The sequence below is a fragment of the Scomber japonicus genome, chromosome 5 (assembly GCF_027409825.1).
Source record: "Scomber japonicus isolate fScoJap1 chromosome 5, fScoJap1.pri, whole genome shotgun sequence".
Lineage (NCBI taxonomy): Eukaryota > Metazoa > Chordata > Actinopteri > Scombriformes > Scombridae > Scomber > Scomber japonicus.
Window position 1 is genome coordinate 21669511 of NC_070582.1, and position 13949 is coordinate 21683459.

General features: G+C 38.3%; 1 protein-coding gene and 1 non-coding gene across 4 annotated transcripts in view; both read right to left on the reverse strand.

The window, feature by feature from the left end:
* The window catches only part of banp (BTG3 associated nuclear protein), a 35744-nt gene extending 25416 nt beyond the window's left edge, over positions 1-10328 (reverse strand). The window contains exons 1-8 of one of the 3 annotated variants that reach the window (XM_053318806.1): positions 10252-10328; positions 8046-8124; positions 7530-7636; positions 7224-7423; positions 6546-6635; positions 6177-6349; positions 4588-4827; positions 2069-2227 (exon numbers count right to left, since the gene is read on the reverse strand). In XM_053318806.1, the coding sequence (XP_053174781.1) occupies positions 2069-2227; positions 4588-4827; positions 6177-6349; positions 6546-6635; positions 7224-7423; positions 7530-7636; positions 8046-8115 (1039 nt within the window). In that variant the 5' untranslated portion in view covers positions 8116-8124; positions 10252-10328. Of the gene's footprint in view, positions 1-2068; positions 2228-4587; positions 4828-6176; positions 6350-6545; positions 6636-7223; positions 7424-7529; positions 7660-8045; positions 8125-10251 lie in introns of those variants that run through there. The other 2 variants (XM_053318805.1, XM_053318807.1) reach the window with 2 other exon arrangements.
* Positions 10329-11878: 1550 nt separating this feature from the next.
* Positions 11879-11951, reverse strand: trnar-acg (transfer RNA arginine (anticodon ACG)). Its single transcript has one exon. It is a non-coding gene; the product is annotated as a tRNA-Arg (tRNA).
* Positions 11952-13949: the final 1998 nt, after the last annotated feature.

The window sequence follows — 13949 nt, forward strand, 5'->3', positions numbered from 1 at the left end:
ACAAACCTTCCTGCAGTTGCAGAGTGGAAAGTGTAAGAGTGCTTTTTTAGCACTTTTAAAATCTGGAAAAGTAGCTTAAATGGACATATCACATACACCTCAAAAGTTCTGTTTTGTGTTATGTTGCTTTGAAATACAAGGCTGTCTCCCATCTTTTGGAATTACTGCTATGTACTGCACTACGTAAATAATCCTCAGTACAGTTGTTTGCCAGAAGAGGAAGCAAGAGCCAGGTGGCTTGTGGAAACTACAGTTTTGGTCTGAGCTCTATGAGCTGGTTCACTGATAAATAATGGTTTTAAAGCAGAAGAATTGCCTGTTTCCAGTCCATTAACATGTAATCTGATTAAGGAGGGAATGATTGTTTGGTGTGTGTCTTTGCATGTTTGTACATGCACCATCTGAACTGTTGTGTTTGTGTTGTACACTCTGGGGTGTGTGTGGCCTGAAAAGGCAGGGCCTAAAAATCCACCCCTAGTGTATGCTCACAGGATATTTGGGTTTCCCCTGCAGTCTTACTTTCCTTGGACAGAGGTGAGAGGTGATGGCTCACAGGGAAGGAAGGACAGCAGGCATTGTGTGCAGATTAGAACCATCTGCAGCAATACACACTGAATCTGCATTTAGGCTCTTGAAATAGCTTTCATATAACCTAGGTAATAAGTGAGGATGCATCTGAGTTCAATGTGTTAACTGAATACTTGCATATAGTCATTTTCTTGAATAAAAGTAATAAGAGGAACTGAAAGATAAAAAAGTAAACTTTTGGCATTCAGTACTTTTGAGCAATGCAACCAACTGATGAGAAAGATGTGCATGTAAATTACAGACAACGGTTTTGTGATGCAAATGTATTACTCTTTTGAACACATATTGTTTTTTGAAGCAAAACACTTTATCTTTGTGACCCCAGAAACTAGCCGGAACTACTTTCTTCAACACCGAAAGCGGGCCAGAACTCCGCTCACAGGACACAGTAAGGGAAAAGCCACTGCTGATGCACTACACTGATGGTGAGGATGTCATAAAACTTCATGTCAAAAAACCCGAATTATCCCTTTAAAAAACTATATTGGTCAATCCCTAATGTAAATGACGCAACTGAGTAGTTCACCGGTCATGCCAATACTGACCAATCCAAAATCAATTTGCAGATGTGTAACACTAGTGGTAAGCCTTTAGATGGAGTACCAGTTGTGTTTTATAGAAATTGCTTTACTTGTGGGTAGCTATTCATATTCAATTTTGGGCACAACCAGAAGTATGTTTTGGCTTTCAAAGTTTGGGACTTCAGAACTTTCTTCATGTTTGCATAAAATAAGCACTTACATACATTCCTTTAATAGTGACTGGGCGCCACTTCACATTCATTAAACAAAGCTAAACCAATGCGTAATTTGTTCCAAAAGCACAAAGTGAATGACCTTCATAACTTGGAGCAAAGTGATGTCACATGTTGTTCAACTGAAACCAAGAGAAACTAAAAACCAGAGGTGGTGTCACTGACCCTTGCGATAAAGAAATAGCAGAAGATAGCTCTTTACAGGCTCTGCAGTTGATTCTTACAACTGCACATCATGTTTGAATAGAAAACAACCACTGAAACATGGCAACATTATCAGTTGATGAAGAGTTGCAAGAGTCGTGCCTGGTAGGTAATAGTTTTCTCTGGCTGTGGAGATACATATTAATGCGCTGACTCCAAAAACATTTCACAAAAAGATTCTGAAATGTTTTCTTAACACTCAGATAAGAACAAGCTTAAAAAGATGATTTATATATTTTTTAAACATGATCTAGTGTTTAACTTGTTGGAAATCACTCCAGTCACATTACATATATAATAGGCAGTACTAATACTTAATATCTAAAAGCATATATAGTAGTTTCAAGAAAATAGGTTGTCCTTAGTATGTATATTTATGCAGAAAATAGCACTAAAGAAAATTCTTAATCTTTTCTGGATTTGTTATGTTCACAGCACAGAAATATATTCAGAAATGAAGAACACAACAGACAAATACATGTGTTAGTGCAGAAGATGCCACAATAATAATCTGTACTTCACCTGTTGCTGAACTGCGAGGTGTCCGCTTGGAGAAGCTCTTGACAGCCAGACTCTGACCACGCTGCTTGCGTCTCCAGGCGGTGCGGCACTTTGAGTCAATGCTTTGCTTGATGCGATACCAGTCTGATTCTGTGATGCCAAATTTGTGGAACAAGTGGCCTGTAGAGACATGGAGAGGTCAACAGTTATCACACACTGCATGCTTAATCAATTCGTATTGGTTGGCTTTGTCATAAATGAGTCTATCATATCGCAATTTGTAAAATAAAATTTAAAAAATTGTAAAGATTGACATTTGATTGTGGGGGGGGGGGGGGGGGGGGCAGCCCTACTGTATGCGGTTGCAAGTTCTCGTATGGGCCTGGGCCACTGAAGGCGCTGCATGACGGGCAGGATTCATACAACATCACTTTCATTGATAAAAAATGGAATGCAGCTGAAACGGGCAAATAATTCAAAAACTGTGAGGTAATAATGGCAGACTTCACAACTCGGCCACTGAGAGAATGATTTGCACGCGGAGCAATCTAAGGGCATTTTCACAACCTGCTTGCTTTGGTTCAAATCAGTGGACGAATTATGCATTTTCCCTTTGGTTTGGTTTGGTTTGGTTTGGTTTGACACTACAAAATTTCAAGCAAATAAAAATGTATCAACAAAAGCCATGTGGGAACTGTCACTTATATTAGCTACAAATCTTGTGGGGATTGGCAGGCAGAGAAATTTGTTTTTTCACACATGCAGATAGGCTAAAACATTTATAAAAAGGACTTGATTTTCTTTCTCGCCATTGTGGAACAGAAAATAAAAATAGTGTAAAAATCTATGTTTTGTGTTGGTGCGCTTGATGTAACTTCAGAAAAATGGGCAGAGATGAGCCTCCTGTCAAAACTTTCATTTAGAATATCAACCACAGCCTCCACATAAACATTTTGTATCAAAGAATTATTCACACTATTCACATTTAATCACACTACCACTGACTATCCCTCTAACAAATCACCTATAAATTTGCACAACAATGTACGGTTAATCCATACACTAGATTTTGACCTAATCTTTTTAGAAGGAATGATTGGACTAATCATTTTTGGACAATTTTGGGCCCTACTTTGTCCTTTACCTCACCTGCTCTTTTGTGTTTCAGTCCTGCAGGAAACTAACTAGTCTGCTTTCAGCTTTAGTGAGGAAACAATAATTAAGCTGCCCGCTGGACAATGTGTTTGCAATAGGGCCAATTCATCTCGATATATATACACTTGAAACAATAAAAAAGGAAGGAAACAACTGTCCAGATTCTGTTTACTTCTCTTCTTTGAAAAGCAGCGTCAACACAGGCCTGCGCTTATCCCTCATCCCTCCCTCTCTAAAGACATGTGCAGGTGAGACTGGTTGCAGCTGTATTGGTGACTATCTACCACAGTGTTGTAAACTCTTCCAAGCGGATGAGCAACTTGACAGCCAATTTTCACATAAATTAACAAAACGGCTCAAACCTGGGGCTAGAAAACGAGACAGAGGGCAAGCTGAGGGGTATCTGTGGATAGTCAGGAGGCAGCACATGGCAGCCCTTTCACACCTGATGGGTCGTGTACGGGCAGGCAAGGCAGGTGTTCCTTCATTCTTTTTACTTTTTTTAAGCAGGCAGAATGAGTCACCCTAAAGTCAGCTGGCCCTGCTCCATCTCCCGCATACCTTATATGTTAGGTTGAACCTACATAACTGCACACACCCACACTGCTGAGAGATAATACAGGTAACTGAGTAAAACCTCCTGCAGGGGGTCAGTGTGAACTCTGAAGGACAGGCTATAGCTAACACAGCCTCCCTTTACATTAGGAACTTTCCACCAGACATGTGCTTGTCATTTAGACTCTGGTATGTTATAAAATGTGTTGCACATTATTGCTTGTGCTGTGTACAATGATGAATGCATGTTGTTGTAACCCGCTTTGGGAATACAGACTGAAGTCTATTTCTGTGTTCAATTTGATGGTGCTTTGTAATGGCATGGGGATGAAATTTAGGAAGGTCTCCAAGAATTCATTCATTCAATGCTGTAAGGGGGAGAGAATTTAAACCCTGCCTGAGTGAAACTTATTAGGATACTTTAAGATATGTAGGTATCATATAATCAACGTGATATAATCTGTGGTTACTAGATGCTGCCTTGGCAGTGACTACTGGGTCATTTTGCCAATTAAGTCATCACACACTGGCAAGTTCTGACACCTCTGAAACACTTAACATGAAGATATGTTGGAGGAGTTAAATGTACCACCTGTGCATTGTCTATAAAGGATATGTTTGTTGGATTCACTTCAAAGCCTTAAGGGTGTGTGTGTCAGTGCCAGTAACTGGCACAAAAAAGACACTTTGTAAATCGGCCTGTTATAGAATATTTACCACCAGGCGTACCTACACTTGGAAAAAAAAAACCCTCAGTATTACAAAGTAAAACAGTTGGCATTTAACTGACTGGTCATCAATGGTTATGATGTCAGCTCTGTGAGACTTACAGCGAATGCCATAGATCATGAGCGGATCCAGCTGCTTCTTGCCGTGTTTTCCCTGCCCAGAGAGGTTTGACATGGCCTGGACCTCCCTATGGAACAGGTAGTCCAACAGTGTCAGTGCCATTTTCTCTGCAGTGCGGCAGTTTGTGGTGATATGGAGCATGTCAGCGGGAGACACTGGGCACCGAACTCGCATCTCTGGGTTGTTCTCATCCCCCAACCAGGTGCCCCCTGGGTAATCATCTGGAGAAAATGTGAGGAACAGTAATTCAAACACAGCTCTCTTTCAGTTAATAATGTTAAGATCTGAGGCATTGTGAAAATTCTACATAACCTTACTTCACTGAAGGAAAGCAAAATATATCCACTCTATAAAATGCTCTTGATTCCCAGGTTGATAAATACTACACTGGTACATTGCCACGGAGATAAATCATGTAATACAATAGCACACCCATGTGGTAGTAAAGGAGAAGTGGCTGAATTACAGGGAAAATGGTGTTGTTATTAAAGATATTAAAAAACAGAATATGTGGTTTGGCTGTTTGCTTACAGCGTATGTAAGCTGTTAGGTCCACCACACAAACAAACACACAAACAAAGCGTGAGACACACTACTCTGAATAACACATGGTAACATCTAGCTAATGCTGACTAATACAATTTTATCATGGTAACCCACAAGCAGCAAATAAATGAACAATACTTTGCCTTTGAACATAACCAAAAATGTCCCAAGGCCATTGAAAACAACCCAACCAACAACTGCAGCAAATATTACAACATTATGGACGTAGTTTAGGTTTGCATAATTAGAATAGAAGTATTCTCCCTCAAGCTCACGAAGATCCGCTGAGCAAAACTACTGAAAACATGAATGACCACTTTGTCAGTACAGTCTGAGACAGATTACAGACATGAACATGTCACACTCAGCTTTCCACTGAATATGTGGCATACATTAGCCACATTAAATAAGTCCAAACATAACAAAACAATCAAAAGAATTTGTTTGGAGATCTAAATAAAATGTAGAGTAATTACATCAGTAATCAATTACAACTGTCTTCTGGTTTGCAGAGTTGTCACAGTCAATCTTGCTGCACACCACTGTTCCTAGTAGATGGGTGACCTTGCTAGTGTTAAGAAGTCACGTCAATTGAGAAGTCAGTCTAAATAAAGCAAAGGGAGGTTTGCTGTTGGTGTTGGTGTTGAAGTAAAGATTTAAGGCTTGTATTTCTTTTACCTCACTGGAAAGATTTGGACCATAAGTCTGTAATGATTCCCTTTGCGGAAAAAATACAATTTTGAAACCAATAAAACATAAATTAACTAATTAATTAACTAAAATAGTGCTCTTCAAGATTTGTGACAATGATTGGCTTCCAAGTAAATATAGGAAATACTAACATAAGTGTGCAATGGTGTGCGGAATAAGGCTTAAAATCAGTGAGGTGGCCCTTAAAGGAAATCCAAACTTGTCTTCAATATAGTCAACATATTATTTTCTCTCTACTTACAGCCTAAAAGGAAACAAGAGCAAAAACATACACATGTGCTTATATGTATGTACCAGCAGTGTGAAGTCATACCCTCTGAGTTGAGTGTGATGAGCGTGACATTTTGGCCGTTTTGCGCATTGCTGGAATGGCCACCATTGGACACACAGTCGCTGGCTTCTGAGCCACTCTCCTGTTCCTCCTGACTCTCCTCAGGGCCTGGCACCTTTACCAGGATTGTGTTCTGTCGCCTCTTAGCCACCGTGCTACAAAAAAACAAAAGTTGCAGTAGGTCTAACACACATACAAGACCCTGGCAGTGGCCACAGTAATGATTAAGTAATGAGTGGGGTATATTTGATTACTGTCTTCCAATAATAACCCCTAACATTCTTATGAGGTGCTGTGTCAGAAAGGATTTGCACACACACAAGGCATAAAGTGTGAATTTGTGCCACTCACTTGCTGAGCAGATTCTCCAGTGGGGTGTCTTCCTGACTGGATGCCTTTGGAGGTTCACTGCTCACGATCACATTTGTTTGTGGCACAACACTGAGGGAAAGTTCAAAACAAATTGGTAAACATGTTGGCATTTGAAAAACATATTCCCCTGTATGCATGCTTTGCACAGTCTAAAATAAGCTTACAGTGAGTAATGTGGTTCTGCTTCCTCCTGTAATCACGATACAGCTTTGTCATTCTCAGCATGACAAAAGACAACGCCTACTTTGGCCTGAAGATGCGTATTAGGGCGCACTCACACTAGGCAATCGTACCGTGCCCAAGCACGTTTGCCCCCTAAAGTCCAGATTATTTGGCTAGTGTGAGTGCAAGTGTACCGTGCAGTACGCAGTACCGAGTACGCACACCTGTGCATGTTTTATGAGAGTAAACTGTCTGCCTATGCTTTTGCGCAACGTATGTGTCGGAGGCAACCGTGCTTGAGTACACTTGGGTTTGAGGTAATGTGAGTGCAGGCCAGCGGGGGACAGGGGAGGCATTTGTGTTCAGCACGGTACGGAACAACTGGCCCTAGTGTGAGTGCGCCCTTTATCTCCTTTGGATTGCACTCTGAGCCTTAATGAAGAACAATATTTGACTGATGGAAAATGTACTTTTGAGCAAACACTTGTCTCTTACCACCGCACTTTGTTCCAAGTTTGAGTGGCCCCCTGAGGTGACCCTGCAACCATTGGGACCTGGATAGGACTTTTGCCACAAGGCACCATGCTGTCCAGTTTGCGTCCAAGGGCTTTACAAGTGGCATCCAAAGCCAATAACTTTGATTCAATTCCCTCCAGTCGCTGGCTGATTGATGCACTGAATGAGACCAACAAGTTCTGGAAGGCCAGAAAATCAGATATATATGTGTAAGTTATGAACACTCATAAAATATACAAAAATATATGACTTTTAGATTATGTTCATTTTACAGAGATAAAGTACCTTAATAAAAGATATGTCTTGGTTGTTGTTACTCTCCTGGCTGTTGCTTAATTTCATCTTTTTCTTTGGAGGCCTTTCTTCATCATCTTCATGATTGTCCAGCATGTCTGCTATGAATCAATTAGAGACACTATGAAAACACCACATGACAGTCTTCTTATTAGATTTCACTGGGAAATCCAGATTGAGCCTCTATTTGTTCTCTAATCAGAGGCAACAGTATCCAAATCCCAATATGACATTGCCGATTTATTATAGAGATTTTACATAATGCAGTTGCACAGAGCACACTTAACCTAATTTAAATGTTTAATGGTGCCACACTTGCCTAATATGGCACTTAAGCATTACTGGCACAGAGAAGAGAAGAGAAGAGAAGAGAAGAGAAGAGAAGAGAAGAGAAGAGAAGAGAAGAGAAGAGAAGAGAAGAGAATGTTGATATCCAGCAATTGTCTATGCATGCATTAAATCTGATCTGAAAAATCCTATTTTCATACTGCTTCAAGGGAAACTTACCTGAACGGTCATCCTGGTTAAAGTCCTCCACTGTTATCTGCACAATGTCATCCAATTCTTGCTCAGACATTGTTCACAGCTGAAATAATAATAGCAAATCTTGGTTAATAAGACAAAAAATATATCTCTTTATAGTGAGTGTAAAATATTCTTGTGGCTGTAGGTATCTCTGGATTAATGAAGACAATGCACTTTGTTTGTCAAACTGAACTAAACTGCCTTTCACTTGTTTCTTACAGGAATCAGGTATATTCTGAACAAGACAATGTGTCAATATGTCACACTGATGTAAAAATGATCTATTTGACAACTACACTCTAAACATCACTAGAGGTAGACTATATGAATTCCTACATTAAAAATGTAATTTAATGTAATGTGCAAATGGTTGTAGGAATTCATGCACTCAAATAGTATTATGATTTTAAGGGGAAATGTTTAATTATTGTGCAGCATAACTCATACTATGATATGTATAATACGAGGGAGCTACTCTTTCTTGATGGCCACACGAGGTCATTTAAAATTTTGATTGTTATTAGCATATAGTTATGATATTAGTCTTAGTTATGGTTTTACAAATGTGTAGGTCTTTTAAGGTTAAGAGGCTCAAGCAAACACCAAGCACAAGAAAACACCACAAACTTCACTTTTAGTTACAAATACATTTATTATGACCACTACAGCTACAATTACTAAACACTACAAAAGATTACAAACAAAACACAAGAGGCAGAGGGAGACTGGTACACAAGCTAGTGACTGATTGAAATACAATATGCATCCAACTCTCCTGAGACCAACCTAATTAATAAGGTTATTACACAAATCACTGTGCCCACATATTTGTATTATTCTTTCCTCTTGCTGATCATCTGTCTATCAAGCCAATATAAATCTTTTGCGCTCTATGTAATGCAATAGTTAGGCCTCTGTGTTGTCTATAATATTCTAGACTTGTGAGCTGCTGTGTGCCTTATCACATTTGCCAATAACACTATTTTTTGAACCTTTGTTGAACATTTGGTTAGGATCTATACATTTCTTATTATGTGCACTTCATCCAACAAAGGTTTCTGTCTTTTATATTTGTTATGCAGTTAAGTCTACATGAATACAAAAACCCATTTAAAGCAAGAGTGAAAGTTTTACTTTACACCTTTAAAAAAATGGAGGTAACATTCAAAGGCCATTATAAAAATGTGCACCCATGTATTTTATTTAAGACTAATACTGAGGAGTGCGAGGGGAGAAGTCTTATTGACTTACATTGACTGTTCAACACAACCCAAAACCCATGTTTATATATTAAGGAAAATTGCTGCAAATGTAAGGATGCTTTTTTCTTTCTATACTCCAACAGAAATGCATTTTCAAAGTCATGTACAAGGGGAGATGTCATCACCAAGATACAAACACAGGAAGTGTGATGTTAACAATGACTTAAGTGTATGAGGAGGGAAAGGTCTTCATCTGCGTTCATAACTCTGGTTTTACATTCATGGGCAAAACTCTCTTTAATAATAAATAGATGGGTAAAATATAGGGTTTTTCATTTCTTATCAATATCCACAATGAAAATTTCAATTGCAAAAACAGCATGTAAGAGCTAACATTTAAGAGACGGACAATATTATCTATTGTTCGGCGTTTGGTGTAAGCTAAGCAATAAGCTAATAATAGCGTAAAGTTATACCTGTTAAGAAAATCCAGTTTATCTACTTAAGATAGCAAATATTACCCTCTAAGCTGCTATGACTATAACGTTATCATCACAGTGTATGTAGCGTTAGCTCAAGCCTTGCTAGCCTGGCTAGGCATTTCATGACGATGTTAAGTATTGTAAAATAAAATAAACAAATAAATATCATTTGAATGTATCCAAACCAACATGCTTTAAGTTGCATGACGACTAATCGGTCCATTTTGTATCGGCTAACTAACTTAGCCTGAACAAAAAAGCTAACGTTAGCTGACGTTATGAAGTCGGATTTGCAAGCTTGCGCGCTAAAGCTGCTGCAAAGGAGTTGCTGTTCAAGCTAGCGTGGTGGTTAGCATGCTAGTAGGGCCTAAAGGCCGCCTAAATATAGTGCCAAGAATCTTAAACTGTTAGAAGAAATAACTATAAAATATGATTTCGATACAGCTTCTATCCCCCATTGCTGGCACACGACACATGCAGCCGTGTAAGATTGGGTTATATTACCGTGTGAATGATGAATTCTCGTGTTGTTTGTAGAGATTCCGATAACGGCGCCGTTCCTCGCGAGAGATGAGCCCTCGGCTTCGTGTGTCCCTAACATGGAGCGAGAGAGTGTATGGGTCAGGCACACAGGCACTGAGAGGCTCAGAGGAAATACACAGTCTGCAGCACCACAGCTATACAGCCACACAGCACAGACAGCACGGACATTCATAAGCAGATTTGACGCTGACTACGTTCAGGTTAAAAGGAGGCAGCTGTTTAACTAATTGTATCATATTACTCACTTCAAGCTGAATTTGACATACATCTTGCTGACTTTTGATTGACATTAGGGTCGTCAGCTAAACTTACAGTATTAAAACTGTTGAGACCAACATGTGTTATATTTGTAAACAACAAATGTTATTACCTGGATTGGGAAGGTTACTTTGAAAAGGCAATAGGTTATAGATTACTAGTTACTCTATTTAAAATGTAATAAATAATGTAACTATTTCAGTTACTTAATTAAAGTAATGTAATTTATTACATTTGATTACTTTTTTTATTCATTTTCTAATATTCTAACAAGTGTTTTCAACTTTGTACCTATTAAGCCCACCTAGCTCAGGTGTTTTTCATGAATGCTGACATGATTTATAAGGGGTATCATTTCTTATAAAGCAAGATGTATCTCTCATTTGAAAATGTTTCATTAGTTCATGTAGATTTTGGAATATAAAGTATTTTGTGAAAAAAGTCAAAAGCATATGGGCTCAATTGATGTGACACCATTTAAGTCCATGTGTGCTCCAAGTAAGACCACGTCATTATTTATGTCCAAAATATGAATACAAATATTGATTTCAAATCATTTAAAACAGCAATATTTATTGAGTTACATGTTTGATATTAAAAAATGAGGAAAAAAGCCTCATCCTGAGCAAAATCTTAAAGGTCTGACTTCAGATGTAACTCCCTTTGTAATCATCAACATTTTCATAAGTAGCTGTAATTTAATGACACATTTTTTTCTCAGTAACTAACGGATTACAGTTACATTTATTGTGTAATTTAATTATCTAACACTGTTACATGTAACAAGTAACAACACTGGTTATTGCAAGAGCTGAGTTAGTTTTTAAATGTACCTGCCCAAAAGAAAAAAATGACCTTTTATATTGCGCTCTATGTATTTTACCAACCGCCTCAAAAATGTAGATAATATCCCAGAATAAGTGGGAGGTAGGGCAGCATAGGGGAGCAATACCTGCTATCACAAGTATACCCATTAACACAATGTATGCCCCACTTGTGCAAAGGAGGATCATTCAGGTAAATAAGGGGTATTGTGGATGAGAAGAAGTGGTACACTTTTTCACAAGGTTCTTTTAGTATGCTAACTTAGCTATTGATTGAGCTAAGGCTAAGCTAATATAAAATAGTATTTGTTTGGGTGTATCTTGGTAGTGATACGGCGCTGATTGGCCACAACATATGCTACAAATCCTGGTAGATTTTTGGTAACAGACGGAAACATGATTAGCTGTCACTGCCAAGAATAACCTCGACATAAAACACAAATGTAATTGAAAAACACGGCCTCAAATCACTTTGAGGAATATTACTGCGAGTAAAGAAAAACGAACGAGCTAGCCAGGAGTCGAACCTAGAATCTTCTGATCCGTAGTCAGACGCGTTATCCATTGCGCCACTAGCCCGCCATACTAGCACAGCAATCCTCATGTCTTTTATCTATTATTATATGTATGTGAGCGATAAGATTTTTCCAAGATTAGGCAAACAAATAGCAATATTCGCATATTTATGAACTTTAATATAAACTCTCTTGCTTCTTTGAGTCAGTCGCATGCCAAGACGAGCAAAGCGTGTCCGTTTTGGTTTTTCCGAGTCCTTTTTTCCAAATGTTTTTTTTACTTTCAGCACACAATTCCTCCCCTGAGATTTGAAACGAGGGCTACCCGGTGCGAATCCGTGGACAGGCCAGCCACCTGAATTTCGTTGCGCCTAAAGTAGTGTTATTATGGTATGAGCGGCCGCGAAGTAGTTGCTGTTTCCTATATCCTCTCTAACAATATTAAAGTTGAGCCATCTCACTGTATCTGTTTGTGAAATGTGCACAATAAAATAACGTTTTATCTCTGTAGGCAGTATTAAGACATGGAATAACCTCAACAATAAACTGAGGTGTATCAGTAGAGAACACAGATACCCAGTGCAAAGGAAATGAATGCAATCTTTTGTATAAATCATAGAGAGTACAATGAAATGATATGTCCAGTCCACATGAGCACTATGTCTGCATGATCATCACCCTTGTCCTGTATTTGACTGTGATTCTAAAACAGGTACCATATTCTGCCACAAGATGACAGTCATGTATAGCTAATAACACACTTTTTCAAATTCAATTGTTAACCAGATGCTTTGGAAAATAAATGCATCTTAATATCTTTTGTAACCTGTGTTACAGTTTCCAAAAAGAAAAAAAAAATGTGGGTCATCTGCCACCTGAATTACAACTATTTGGTTCTCAAAGACACTCAGTTGCTGAGTATGTGAATTTTGGTAACAATTGAGAGTATTTCTGCAGCAACTAAGAAGAGTGATAGTGAAATTGGGCAGCCTTGTTTTATACCTATCAATCGTAAAACAAGGGGAAGGACCACCTTACAATGATATTGAGATACTGGTGAAAACATTTGATTACATTCCTGAAATTCCTTAAGTTTTATTGGCTATTCTCGTTGGGTCAGAATATTAATTGTCACTGATGATCAATGTTCCCATATTATTTTCTTAGCAGGTTTCTCTAATCTGCACAAAAAAAGATTTTCTCTCTCCTTCATTGATCCATTTGCTTTCTTTGTTTAAATTTAATCTAATTTGGTTTGCAGTGTGAGGCCTTTCCTTTCGTCAGCATCAGGAACTATGGGTTCATTGCAGCAAACACTTATCTCTCCAGTCAGTAAGTTGTTAGATGGGTAGATTGTTCTTAATGAAAGGATATGGACAAGTTTCCTAATTTAAGTTTCAAGAATACCCTATAGATATAAGAAAAAAGGCTGGAATCTTCAGAAACATAAACATCAGTGATAATATTCTTAACTCCAGACAGTAGATCTCAGGATGTACCAGCATTAAACTTTCAACAACCATTATTTCTTGTGTAAGCATTAACATTTTTCAAAGTTAAACTAATCAAACAGCCGTCGGATATAGAGCAGCCAGCAACAAATTGTTTTATACAGTCAAAAACGAAAAAGTCAAGTCTAGACCTACTTGAACTTTGGCTCCTTTAACCAATGTATGATGTATAATGAGCCATAGGTCAATCAGATTGTGACAACTACAAAACAGAAATATATTGATGGTTATGAAAATTCGGGAGTGAACAGTCCAACCACTGATTATACACTATTGATGTCACCTCACAATGTTGTTAGTTGGGTATCAATTCAGTTCTTCAACAAGATTATTAAAGTTGCAAGCTGCTCTTTAATGTTCTGTATTAAATCAGATTTTTGTGTCTTTTCACCTAATTTAAGGGGCCTTGGAGATAGTATTAAATTAAAGGCAATTCATCTCTTTTGGAAAAGCAAGAAACCACACTGTGTTTTGCTACAAGAGACTCATTCTCATGGAACTGATCACTGTGCAGGTACTGCAATCCTATTGAACAATTTCCCTGGGAAAAG